Source organism: Onychostruthus taczanowskii, unplaced genomic scaffold (genome assembly GCF_017590055.1).
Source record: "Onychostruthus taczanowskii isolate IOZ18803 unplaced genomic scaffold, ASM1759005v1 scaffold42, whole genome shotgun sequence".
Classification (NCBI taxonomy): domain Eukaryota; kingdom Metazoa; phylum Chordata; class Aves; order Passeriformes; family Passeridae; genus Onychostruthus; species Onychostruthus taczanowskii.
In genome coordinates this window covers 5,060,590-5,074,519 of record NW_024501682.1, presented here as the reverse complement: position 1 = coordinate 5,074,519, position 13,930 = coordinate 5,060,590, and the positions used below count along the sequence as shown (strand labels likewise).

General features: G+C 37.6%; 1 protein-coding gene across 1 annotated transcript in view; it reads right to left on the bottom strand.

The window, feature by feature from the left end:
- Window positions 1-13,930, bottom strand: part of PRKCE (protein kinase C epsilon) — a 286,716-nt gene that overhangs the window by 103,061 nt on the left and 169,725 nt on the right. The window contains exons 3-7 of the mRNA XM_041413572.1: window positions 7,920-8,079; window positions 6,729-6,763; window positions 5,193-5,278; window positions 3,365-3,497; window positions 432-574 (exon numbers count right to left, since the gene is read on the bottom strand). Of these exons, the coding sequence (XP_041269506.1) occupies window positions 432-574; window positions 3,365-3,497; window positions 5,193-5,278; window positions 6,729-6,763; window positions 7,920-8,079 (557 nt within the window). The remainder of the gene's footprint in view (window positions 1-431; window positions 575-3,364; window positions 3,498-5,192; window positions 5,279-6,728; window positions 6,764-7,919; window positions 8,080-13,930) is intronic.

Genomic DNA, 13,930 nt, shown 5'->3' with positions numbered 1-13,930 from the left:
CTGGCAAACATCTCCTCTTCATGAGAATCAGCACATTGCTTGTTTATCACTACAACACTATGGAGGGAGTAGTGCTGTCTGCTAATCAATCAATGAATTATTCAATGACAATTCTGAGCCACACCAGATATTTATGTTTTTAACTGTTGCCAAACATTGTCTGTCTGTCAAATGTCCTTCCTCAAAATCCTTCCAGGAATTATAGACTAGAGATCTGCAATCTCGTACCAGGTCAAAATAAATTTCATATCAAAGTTCAGAATAGGTGATTTACACTTACAAAAAACCCTTAAGTCTTAGGTACTGACATATTAAAAAATTACTGTGCAAGTAATTTGAGTAGGATTGAATTCCAACTAATAAAATTACAATACAGTCACACTTATCTGTTTTTTTTTTTTTTTTAATGTGACAATATATAGTAAAATTACCTTTTTCCTCCTCTGCCCACTATTAGTGATCTTATCTGGAGTGACTCCAAGATCTGCAAGAACTTTAGCTATGCCTCTAGCATCCACTCCACAGTTTGGTGCCACATTTGTTTCACAGCGTCGATGTACATTCATCTTGCAAACTACAATGAAATACAAAGTAATCCAGTAAATGAAATACTGTCTTGGCATTCATTTGCCTTACCTAAATCAGATCTTAATGGACCTATCAATAACTTTTTCAAATAAACACAATCTCAGTAGGAAAACACTTAGCTGGATTTGAAGGCATACTTCAATGCTAATATAAAGCTATTAACGTGATTATCATTCTTCTGATATGATAATGTAGAGTTGTATTTTCATACAGTGCCCAGAACAGACACAAGGACAAATGAAACTATTGAATCATCCTGTAACTTTTAAATTAATTTGAATTAGAAGGAAAGTCCTTCAGATCTTGGATTTTAACTGCCCATTATGGAAAACACAACATTAAATCCTTATGTATTATTGCTTCTTACACTATTTCACTGAAGTAGATTAGCTTCTAAGGTAGGCAGCCATAAAACTGACAGAGCTTTAAGTTTTAATAAAAATTAAGGGTTAGACACCTACTTTATTCAGATGGCAATCCTGTTACTAAGCTCTTTCCCTTAAATCTCCTGAAACGATTATATTATTACAAGGAGAAAAAAAAAGGCTACTTTGCTTCCAGATTATGGGGCAGAGGCAAGAACACAGCTCCATTAAAACTCGTGGAGTGGATTTGTTAGGACCAGATAACATTTTATCTGAGACTTCAGTGCCCTCTTGTGGAGAGAGGCATAAAGGGAGCACAGCTGCAAGTGTGATAAAATCCCACATTAATATTCAATTGTTCAGATTTCTCACTTCTTTATTTGTTAGAGAAAAGTGAATTATGAAAGTATGTATTTATAAAATTTCATTATATTTTTCACCAGCAAAGCTTTCGTTGTACAGCCCATTAAGAAAGAAAACCACATTTGCCTGAGAGAGGCACTGAATCTGGTCATAACCATGTGTTTCAGAAAGCTGGTGACTTTCCATTTTAAGTACATTTCAGCTCACAAGAAGATAAAAAAGAAATAGCTAAACATGACATTTTCAGTGAATGTATATTCAGTGACAAAATCTCAGCAGTAGGTAAAATGTCTGAACTAGGATCCATAGAAGAGGAGACTGAGGAGCCAAAGTGCTTGAAATAGCAGGAAAATTTAGTTCAGTCCCACTTCATGAATGTATTTTGCAAAAAGATGCACAGGAATAACCACTGAAAAAAACCTGAAGAAGAATAAATCTCTGTTATATGCTCTTCATGGTGTTAATAACCACACTGGGCAAGGAAGTACACCTCTGAAGAAGGAGTCACTCAGCACTTGTTAAAGAGAGAAAACCAAGCAAAATGACATTTTCAGTTCAGGTGAGTTCTAGATTTCATGCAGAGAACACTGCACTTTTATAGGCAATAATTTTATGAACATGAAAAAAGCAACACAGACTCTCTGCACTATTGTTTCTATGCATCTGCTGCACAGTGTGAGAAACAACAGTTAAGACCAAATGAACAGTATGGTACTCGAGTTAGAACATTAAAGAGAATTCATATGGCCCAAATTAGGTAGAGAGATACTACAGCTCTGGTTAAAAAAAATAAAATCAAAGAGGAAAAAGCCCAGATTTAACTGAAGAGCCTCCACTGAATGCATCTCTATTATAATTAAGACAGCGTTTGAGCAAAATCTTCAATAGGTGCAAATAGCATTTAGAGTCTAACATTTCCTCACTGTTCACTAGCTGGAATCACAAGGGAAGGCTTGAACTTCAGAAGTCTCACTGTGTATAACTTTGCTGTGAAATTTCTTCTTTCCCTTGCTGCTCAGCAACTTGTGACATGAAGCACCACCATGACATGATCATGACCTTCACCTATACTTATGTGTCATCCTAAATACTGCAAAGGGTGTATTTTTATAGATAATGTATTTATACATGAGATGTGATCCCATGTTTCTGATGTTGAGAGGACTACACAACATGATTTTTGTATTTATGACAATGGACCTATCCATTCCTAAGGCATAACAAAATGAAAATGCATATCATTCCACTAGGCACTGCTTCCTAACAACCTGATAATCATTTCCTTCATTACATAATTTCCCTCCACCTACAAATGGAAGTATTTCATTAACTATTTCTAAAATGCTACTTTGCTTCACAATTGTTTGTACTCTTTTCTCACTCCTTACATGGACCTGCCCGAAACAATAAGATCTGGAACCCAACATTTGGAACCCAACTAAAATGACACAAATGCACCTTCCAGCCATATTTTCACATACATATCCTGCACAGAGTACATATTCCTTAAGTGGCAGAACATAATAAATCCTTTATTTTCTGGAATAGAGGGGCTAAGAAGACCATCACAAAGGATGATTTAGTTGGGTATCAGAATACCTCATATTATGGACATGTGCACACAGGAGTGGTTCTACCTACTCTAACCAATACAAAACAGCAATTTTTGAAAATGGTATTAAAGGGAAAAGTAGATGGAATATTGATGTTAAAAAAGTTTAACAAACTTGAAAACACAAAAGGCATATAAACTGAAGCTATGTTAATTGTCCTGCTTATCATCATCTTCTGTTAACTTCTAATATCCTGTGTGGCAATAAACCTACACAGGAGTGAGTGAAAAATGTGTTTCTTAACATCTGACCTCTGCAACTGTTACTGACTGGTATTGCCAACAGGGTAAAGACCATATTCTAACCATTATGGAAATCCTTACATTGCTCCACTGCTTATTTTCTATTTATTTCTGTACATGCTGACATAGCGACTTGAAATCTTTCCAAGTCTCCAAGTCACTCACAAAGAAAAAGAAAAGCTCTGAAGCTTACCTTTGCATTGTAAACCTTGTCTCAAAAGACCCCAGAGCAATGAACCACAGTGGTCACAGAAGGTGGGCACTTTGTAATTGTGAATGCTGAACTTGTGAGGCATGTTGACACTGAAACGTTGGGATCCCACTTGCTGAAAAAGGACAGCACAGCACATTTCATTTTAATTAATTTCTTTGCAATCAGTGTACAATGAGGCCCTGTTGCATTTTGAAACCACACAGAATTCAAATGAGATTAAATAGATCTGTGCTCAGATGATGACCATTGCACTAGATACACTCCAACTCCAGAATTCTTGTCACTACTTTATCTGGGGAAAAGAGGGGGAAGGGCTGCTGTTGTCCAAGAGATAAAGACTAAAGTCTACTTCCTCGTACTTTTGGGAACAACAAATACATAGCTATCAGGAAAGATCTCAATGTGGAAGGCAAGGAAGTCAATCCCAATTGTTTTAGGAACACGAGGCCAAACTAATACAGGACTAGAAAAAGAAATATATCATAAACCCTTTACCTTTTCATATCCCACTCTTCTTTGGATTATGATAATGACAATGATAACCTGTTGTGTTCAGGGATTCCAAGGTATGATTACTTACTAATTAAGGATGTCATTGATAAGTTTTCAGAGTGGCCATTGCACTGCAGGAGATTTATTTTTATGTTTTTCCTTCCCTTTTCTATTACCGCTGGCTTTTCTCCAGTGATCTAGTACCCCTTCTAAACAATGAGACTATCAGCAAAGTATGCAAGTCTCCACCAGTCTGGAGCCTGGGAATATAAACCTGCACAAGATTTTGTATATTCCTGTGAGTACTACACAAAACCAGCACTAGCCCAACACAGTGCTTTATCACAATTGTATGCATGTTATCACATTTTGGATGTAAAATACTGGTTGTGGACCAGATATTACAGAATGGTCCCAGTAAGGAAAATGCTAGTGAATTGCATAGAAAAAATGAGATCATAAGTTAGTGCCTCAGTCAAACTCATGCTGAAGTCTAAAGAATAGATTACAACTGCCCTGTTACATACAACTCTGATTTGTAACTTAAAGGCAGGCTTTTTCAACCATATGAATGCAGGTTTTTAACAAATAAAATGATGAAATGTAGGGGTTTTTTTGCGTGGCCAAGGAACTGTGATCACCCAAAGACCACCTCACCTAAGCCTGTGGTGAAAGACAACATGCCCTTGCTGTTGCACAAAACAACAGGCCAGTGAGCATACATTTGCTTTTCTGTTGAAGCACAAACCAAAAACTTCTGTGTAAGAAAAAGCATTCGCTGTTTATACCCAAGGGCTGCAACTATTTAAGAAAGCATAACCACATTTTGACAGTTTGGATGTTTGTTGAGGTGAGAATTTGCAAGCAAATTGGTCAGTTGTGTATGTTGGTGTCAGATACCCACCCAAGCACCCCAGCTCTCCAACCAGCTGTTGATGGCTCAGCCACACAAAATGCAGCCAGGGAATGAGGGATCCCAGCCTGCTTCTTCTGAATTAAACTGACAAGAATGGTATTAACTCAGAAATGGAGAGAGAATGTTAAAAGTGAAAATGAGTGGAAAGAGCTCTCTGAAACTTTGAGCTCAGGTGTTACAGAAAGTAAATCAATTAGAAATAAATTTCTGTATGATAATTCCCATGTAAATAAAACTGTGATAGCAATCTAGCATTCCAAAGTAAATGCTACACCACAAAATGACCAGAAGGGCACAAAAAAGTCTGTAGCATCTATTGATTAAACAGAGGAGATGATACTATTTTGAACAGATCAAAGACAGAATTTTATATAGAAAAATTAATTTATAAACATTTACCTCATCATGAGTTTCCTGTTTTTTTAAGCCAGCACACTTCGTTATTATAAGTTCATGGCATCTCTTGTGAACTACACAAGTGCAAACTAGAAAGACAAAAACAGATACAAGAATGAGATTTCATGAAGATTAATTTTAAAGCAGAAGTCTGATCTCAGAAGACTAGAACCACTGGGACTTGAAAGTGTGCAAGTGACCGGTGGTGATTTGGTGAGTCCTATGAAATAAATTGGTTTACAAAAACAGAAGATAATGGACTTTCAAAAGACCAAAGAATTTTGAGATAACGAAAGTACATCTGCCAAATATCTCATCTGTAAAACTACAAATTACTTTCTGAAATGTTGACTGCAATTTGTCTTGATTTTTACATATGTGATTTGTTTATCTGATGAAGTCCATGATCTCCACATTACATGAGACACAATAACAAAAACAATTCCTGTTTAAAGAGCTTTCAAAGGAAAACAGATATGAAGATAACTCATTGTAAAAGTCAAAAGAATAGAACAAAAAAGGTCAAATATTCTTTCTGTAACACATCATCCTAAGTTGATAGCAGTAAAAGGTTTCAGAAGGCAAACATTTTTTGCTAATATACATCCTGATTACTTAATCAATGAATAACATTTGCAGATATGACAGAGAATTACTAGGTCTATCATACTGTAAAATTCAAGGTCATTAAGCAAAGTAAAAACCCTCACAGTGAAGTAAAAATTTCACTTCTTCCTGTTTGGGTTGTTGTTGTAAGAAAAAAAAAATTAGATCAGAAGTCAAGGTACCTCTCCAGATACTTCTGTGTGTTAATAAAGTAATTGTTCCTTATAGCATGTAAAGATCTATAAAAATTGACATTTATTTATTTACTATGAGATTTAATACAGTAATTCTTATTAAAGCGTGTAAAGCTCTATTTAAAAATGGCATTTACTTATTTGAGATCGTAGCAAGCCTTTTCTAACTGAAAAATCATCACTAACTCAATGGTTTCTTCTTGTTAGATGAGACTTAAGTACTAACACATCATCCCAAGAGGCATAAAGAAGTAGAAGCACAAGAAATTGAGCTGAAAAATGGGAGATGAAAATGAAGCACTTGTGCAGTCTTTGCTATAACCTTCTGTAATGATGACCTCTATAATTATCTCATCTATTTAAATGACAGTCTTTGCAATTACCTGGAATTTTTAAACACAGAATCTTAAGCAGAATAAAGAGCTCTCAATTTTAAAATACAAGACTTGAAAAATGAAAAAGCCGAGATACGCAGATACGGTTCCCTAGATGCATATACATGAAGATATATCTGGGATCTGATTTTCAGGGCTGTTAGCTGAGCTCCTACTTCATATATGATGCTTAAGACCAACACTTTTGAAAAAAATTACTGTGACTTGATGCAAAGACTGAGACAAACTTATTCAAATGATCGTGTGCTAAATTCTTAGCATTGTACATATACAATGCCTGATAAAAGTATCTTATTACTTATAATAAATATATTTAAACTGTCCTTATGTAGAATTTTTCTTACCTTGACATTGGTATCCCTGTTTTCCTATTACACCCCTGAAAAATAATAAAATGTTTTAGAAAATTAAGAGGAAATATTCTTAAAAATGAAAATATTTTTTCCTTCCCTTTACTAGATGTGCACATGTTTAAAGAAAAGCTTTTCATAACCAATCATCTGATAATTTCACACCTGGACTGAGATCAGGTCCAAGTAGGAACATTTCAGGTGCTGAGAGGTAACAGGAAGGATAAGAGACCATGAAGGCAGTCAGAAGTACAGACAGATTTACTACAGCAAAACAGACAAAGCCAAAGGGTGCATGGAAAGGGGACAAAAGAATAAACCATCATCAAGCAGACCTCTAAATAGACAGATTGTCAGTATTGCTTGAAATCGCCTTAGCCAACATAAAGTGCAACCCCCAGACACTTTTTAGAGGAATGCAGCTGAGTTTATGCACATTTCATGTCATTTTACATTAAGAAAGACTGATTTATTACACACTCCTAAGAAATATTTACTGTCGATTACAGAACTGTGCAAATCAGTGTCTCTAGGTCACTCTGGAAAATATTAGGAGTTCCTGAAAAACAACTGAAAACTGAATGTCTGCACCACTTCTCCCTATCTGAAAATTGAAAATACTCAAAATAATGCAAATAATTTCTAAAGGGGAATTCTTGGTTTACATTGTAATAATAAAGACCCTGTACACTGAGCACCAAAATTTCTGTGTCATTAGAAGTTGTTCCATTAACTATTCCGGTCCATATTCCATTAACCTCAGTAGGATGCAAAGAAGCTTTGCATTTCTTAGAAGAAATATGATGGTTCTTAATCATATAACAAAGAATTCTGTCACTGTAAAGGTGACAGAATGTAAAGGTCTAATGTTAAGTTTGAATCTATACTTAGGTCTTACATAATACTAGACCGGTTGTCTACATGGAATTTAGTGTGCATTGGATAGGGAAATATGGAACTTTGTGGCTCAAAGGAGAAGAACCCCAAATACAACCAAATTCTAATGTTTGTGATGGAAGTTTAACAACCTTCTGTTATCACTTGCAACACTGTTGGCAGGTTAATGTCAAAACAAAGAGGAAAAGGACTACTGCTCTGTCCCATTTTCACTGCAGCGCAACAGGAAGGTGTGCCAACTCCCCAACTCAAAGTTTCAAAGAAAGCAAAGCCAAAGTTACTCCATACCATATAAAGTCTCTGCAGTGCGAGCAATATGTTGGTTGTCTAAGGTAGGTGGCCATGAACTTGTGTCCATTCACCTGATGCACCCTGCGCCGCACGGCACCCTGGCGCTTCCTGGGGCGCATCCGCTCCCGGAACACGCGCTCTTCATTGTCCTTGGGGGCTGAAACACAGGGAGAAACAATAAGCACTGCCTGCCACAGACACAAGTCTGGGGAAACTCAAATGCTATGCACAGGTAGATATTCTTCAAAAATAATAATCCTCTGTACCCAGCAGTGCAAAAGAACTTCCTAAAGTTTTGCAAAATTTTAATTCATTTTTAGCAGCAATTAGCAGAGGGCAAAGGTTTTCATTGCTTAGCACAGGAACTTCTAGTTGTTTTAAAGCTTCATCTGTAAATTCATGCTAAATTGGGATTAAGTCCTCTACACTTTATCACTATCAAGTACACTGACAACCTCTTAACAGTAATTATACAGTTAGATTCTCCTAACAGATCAGACTTCCACATCACTTGATCTTCAGGAGAAGAAAAAGATCCCAACATCCCCATGTCCCTGTACATTCAGAAAGTGCTGATACAAGTGCAAGAAAGCAGCATAAAAATACATATTATCAAGCAGAACAAAAATTCCATCCAGAATTGACAACTTATTAGAATTCCTGATTGAGATCTGAGCTTCAGGCTCCAATAACACACTTTGAGACTAATACATGCTCAGCAAAATGTTCAAGGGAAAGAAGTTGTTCTTCTTAATCAACTACTATTCCAATTGTACATGAGATTTAACGGTAGAGGAAGTATAAAATGAACTTTTTAGTAAGCATGTAAAATCCTCCTTTCGTTTTGGCTACATAAAAGAAGTATCATGACACTGGGTTTTTTTTGTTTGTTTGCTTTGTTTCTACCAACAAAGTTTTAAAACTACTTTCACTGCATTAGTTTCAATTCTTTATTTAATTCTTTAATGAAATTCCATTGTTTCCCTTCTAATAATTACAGTTTAAATAAAATAATGAAACAGTATCCTTTTCAGAAATGCACTGACTTGAAAACAGATACAAGCAATGCATCTGAAAGTATCAGATAAAATGGCAGGCCTCAATTATCAAAAATCACTTCCACACAAACAGCATCACTGTGTGTGAGAAGGATCCTCTAACTGTTGTTAGAAAATGTAGTTTTCTTGGTCTGTCTTGGATAATGCTGGAAGTCCCTTAGCCAGTTGCCCTCAAACAGTCTCTGCTGTCAGTCTGCTGTTCCCCTTTTATCACTAAAGACTGGCGCTTGGCCAAACCCATGCACCATGCCCTGCTTCAGAGTGGAAGTGCACAGAGGAACTGCGTGTTTAAGAGCATTAGCTCTGCCACACCTCACCTCTCATACCCCCTGTGTGCAATCCCCACCTCGTCATCAGCAGCACGACTCGTTTACAGGGCTCGGAGCAGCATGGAATCATAGAATCATGGAATCATTAAGACTGGAAAAGACCTCTAAGATCTCTTGGTCTAACCACTAACCCAGTACTGCCAAGGCCACCACTAAATCATGTCCCTAACTGCTACATCTACATGTCTTTTAAATATCTCCAAGGATGGTAACTTCCCCAGGCAACCTGTTCTAATGCATGCCTGTTGCAGCGCGCTTTTATACTTTGTAATACTTTGTAATAGTTGGATTTTGTACCCCCTTATTCTCCCTGATGATGTACCCCTTTTTGTACCCCCTTCCTCTACCTATGTATCCATTCTCCTGTGTTGAGATCATCCCCCAAATCCCCGCCCTGGCTCTCTGTCAGTCACTCAGCATCCCATCCCTTCTATCTAGATCTTTCGGTCAAAGCTGTCGAGTGATTAGCCCGAAGCCAGGGGTCAGCCCCCCAAGGATGATGTTATACGCTATCCCAAATGTCCATCCCCTAAGGCTGTATCCCTGGAGGGTCTTTATTGGTCAGCAAATGTATCTACCCTCGGTTTCCTCCCCCCCTTTAAATGTAACCTCGAGACTCCTTTGTCTTGCTCTGAGCACGGCGCACCCTGAGGAGAGGGGCTCCCTGGGGAGCTCCGAATAAACCTTGGATTGGCCCCCTGTTCAGAGTCGGCCTTTTACCCTCCACCGATGTCTCCAGCGTCTCTTCTGCTGCAAAGGTGACTGGCCTAGCTGCCCTCAGTACCCTCGGGGCACCAGAGAGTGTCCCCCCGCTGTCGGTCACTTCGGGGCTGCCCCCCCGCTGTTTGCCGACCCGGGGCTGGCCGGGGTTCACTGGGAGGCACGCAGAGAGACGGAGACACATGCCTACACAATTTTTAAGAAATTTTTCTAATCTAGACCTCCCCTGGTACAACTTGATAGCATTTCCTCTTCTATCAATTGTTATTTGGGAGAAGAGACCAACTCCCCTGTCACTTCACCCTCCCAGAGAGCAGAAAGGTCTCCTCTCATGCTTCTCTTCTCCAGGCTAACCAAGCATCTGACATTACAGTGCATGACTGACCACTGGATGATCAAACATGAGCCTTTCATCACAGCAGATAAGTCACAGGAGAAATTAGCTCACCCACAAGCTCAACATTAACCTCAAGTTAACATTAAGTTCAGCCAGTTATTCACTGTGACCCTATATAAAAATATAAGCAACGCTTCCCCACAGTCCCCAAGTAAAACACTGCCATATCTTGTGTAACTCTGGATTTTAGGGAAAACTTTTTTTACTGAAAAGGTGGTCAGACATTTGCACAGGCAGCCCATGATGTGGTGGAGTCACCATTCCTGGAAGTGTTCAAAAAATGTGTGCATATGGCACTTAAGTACATGGTTTAGCACTGAACATGAAGGTGCTGGGTTAAAAGGCAGATTTGATGACCTCAAAGGTCTTTTCCAACCTGAACAACCCTGTGATCCACACTGCTGTTTTGGGCCACAGGTATAAAATCAGGCAGGAACTGACCCAGGTGACTCAAAACCAGATGATCACATCTGTTCTGGCTCATACCCAGGGTTGTGAATCATTCATTTCTAGTAGAACTCACAATAGTCTACATTTAAGTTAAAATCCATTTATCTCATAGTGAACAGTCATGCTAGAGATGTTAATTCATCTGTCTGAAGACACCTACTTTGGAAGGGAGCTACACTGCTCTCCCCAAATATCTCTCATTGTTTACAAGCAGGAAAGCAAAGATTAGTAAATGCTAGCAGAAAGCAGGGAGTATTTGGGAAAACTCCCATCATCTGTATGATATAGACAATATAGTGTTTTCAATGTATTCTTTTGAAAATAGTACCATCCCAAACAAAATTTGCCTTTAAAATATATTTTTAAAAGTCTTACAGAGGTATGTATTAGGTTCTAGAAAATACCATTAGCATACTGCATACGGTGCATGGCATTTCTATTCTTAGCAGAAAAGTGAATTTTTCATAGTCAGAATATTAGCAAGTTTCAATACAAACCATTTCTTCTCATGGTATTTCTACTAAATAGTCACAGAGGTTTATAGATTCCTCAGTAAAGGCCGTTTCTTTATGTAATGTACATTCTGTTCCCTGTTTTGGTTTTGAGTCCTTCTGTCTCCTGTACTATTCAGTTTATCCTTTTTAAATGCATTTCTTACGTTTTATCTTCAAAAGATGGAGTAAGAAATGATGAAAATTTCCAAGTGTTCATGGAGAATGCTGTCGATGGAGCACATTGAGTTTAGGCTTCATATGATGGTACTTGAGAACTGGCAAATTTAGAACTAATTTTACTTCAAAACCATAGCCAGTGATGCCACTACTTCTTTTCACTGAAGCCAAGAGTAACTCTTGAGTTATTTGTAAAACAACAGCATATAACTGCTTTTATATACTCACATGTACATACATACATAATGCCTACAATTTTAAAGGCTCAAAAGACTTGCATGCTTAAATCCAAGCTCTAAGGGAAGTGTTATAAAAGTCAGAAGTATCTGGCATGAAAAATTGCACAAAACTCATAAATACCTGCAAAATGGAGGCTTCAATGAACTGTCTGAACTACATTTAATGCTGTTCATTGTGTAGTATCCATTAAGCAGAAATTATGTCACTTAAAAGTAATTTCTTAAAATTTTAAAGAAAGTACTGCATAACGCTCAGCAATCTTCAAAGGAAACAAGATTGGGGGAGTAAGACCTGTACACCAAATATCAAAGGCTGAACGGTGTCAGGTCTTGTTTCATACTAAAACAGTTTCAGCCTAAATGAGAAGGGCTCAATGTGGAGCACTAACTGCAACAAGATTATCCTGCATAGCCCTGTTTTATCTTCAGTGCTCTGAGTACTTACAGAATTCTGACAACAACCAAAAAAATGCAAAAAATAAGGCAGAAAAAGAGCAAGAGAGCTTACACATAAATAGAGGGGATATCCAGCATTTTTTATTGCTGATGATGATGACTTCTAAATGAGAGCAATGCTGATCCCTTTCCTGAATCTGGAGGGGATTTTTACCAAACTGTTAGTGTTTGGGGAAGAAAAAAAACAGTGAAGCTTTAGTAAAATGGTTTTTGCCCCATCAAAGCCAAAGTGTGGGTCATATACGACAGTAATGCAGGAACTGGTGATGCTGCCAGGCAAACCCTTGCAAGAGAACCCTGACCCCTCATGGCACTTCTGGCATGAAGGGGGTTTTTAACCCTGGACATCTCCCGGGTGTCACACTGACCCCTCATGGCACTTCTGGCATGAAGGGTTAACCCTGGACATCTCCCAGGTGTCACGTTGCTGTCATCCCTACCTTACAAGCACCATCCAGAAAGCTGGCTAGCTTAACATCAACCTTTATAATTACAACTGACCCTAAATGTACAACAATGCAAAGGAACAATGGTTTTACTGATGTTTCATTGCTGAAGATGAAAACTAACAGCTTTTGTATCCTATTTAAGCCTGATCACTTTAACCAGTATGAATGTACTGAAATCGAGTTTTTGTTTTAGCACTATATAATATCCAACCAGAGGAAGGATATTGATTGAAGCAGGAGAGGTTATTTGTCTAAAAATATGTTGGAAAGTGAGAAGGGGCAGAAACAATGTCCAGGACTTCTCAGGATTCAGAACGGAGTGTAACCAGATCATTAAGCATCCAAATAAGGTCTCAAAGGATTATTCCCAAACTCTATTCTGGGCAGTAGAGTAGAAGCATATATACTGTCTTTAAGATTTCTCCAGGCAAAAATCATTACAGGATTTTGCATTTAAGAATTTAATCTATTTTAAAGGGGAAAAAAAAACACTCAAAACCCAAAACAACAAAAAACCCACCACCAGCAAAAAGCTAAACACCTCCATATATTCACATTTCTATATCCTTTCTTTTGAAAAATCTTATTTAGTAGTAACACATGCAACAATCTAATTCCATACCTTTTAGAGAAAAAAAAGAAGTAACGTAAATGCTATAATGTATCATAAAGCTGTTACTGATGAGCACAGAAACGATGTTGATAGTTTACCACAGTCCTAGAAAGAGCATGAATTTTTTCTGTGTATTTTTCTAGAAGTATTATGTTTCCAGACTACTTCTTAAACAAAGAACAAGCATACAAATTTTGCTTACTGTATCTCAAATCTGCTTTATTTAGGAGACCCAACAGGAAATTTCTCGTTTGATAGGAGAATCAGATCCTTCAATAACACTGTATTGTTAACAAAAACAAAGATTCTGAGTGCTACTAAAGAAATGAAAAAAATGCTCACAGAATGGGTGACGTGTGATAACATGTGTGATAACATGTGTCTAGACATGTCTGATAACACCAGCTATTTACTAAATACACTGAAGAATAAATTCCATTTTAAAGTATATCATCCCAAAGATGGTGGGTGGCTTTGTAGCATGGGCTGAGGCTCAAATGTGTCTGCCTTCAAACACATGCTTACCTTGAAATGATTAAATTCTTGTCCAAAAGAGAGATTCTGCCTACATGTATTTTAAAATTTCCCTTGAGATACATACAGATTGAGGTGATTTGGGGTGTCAC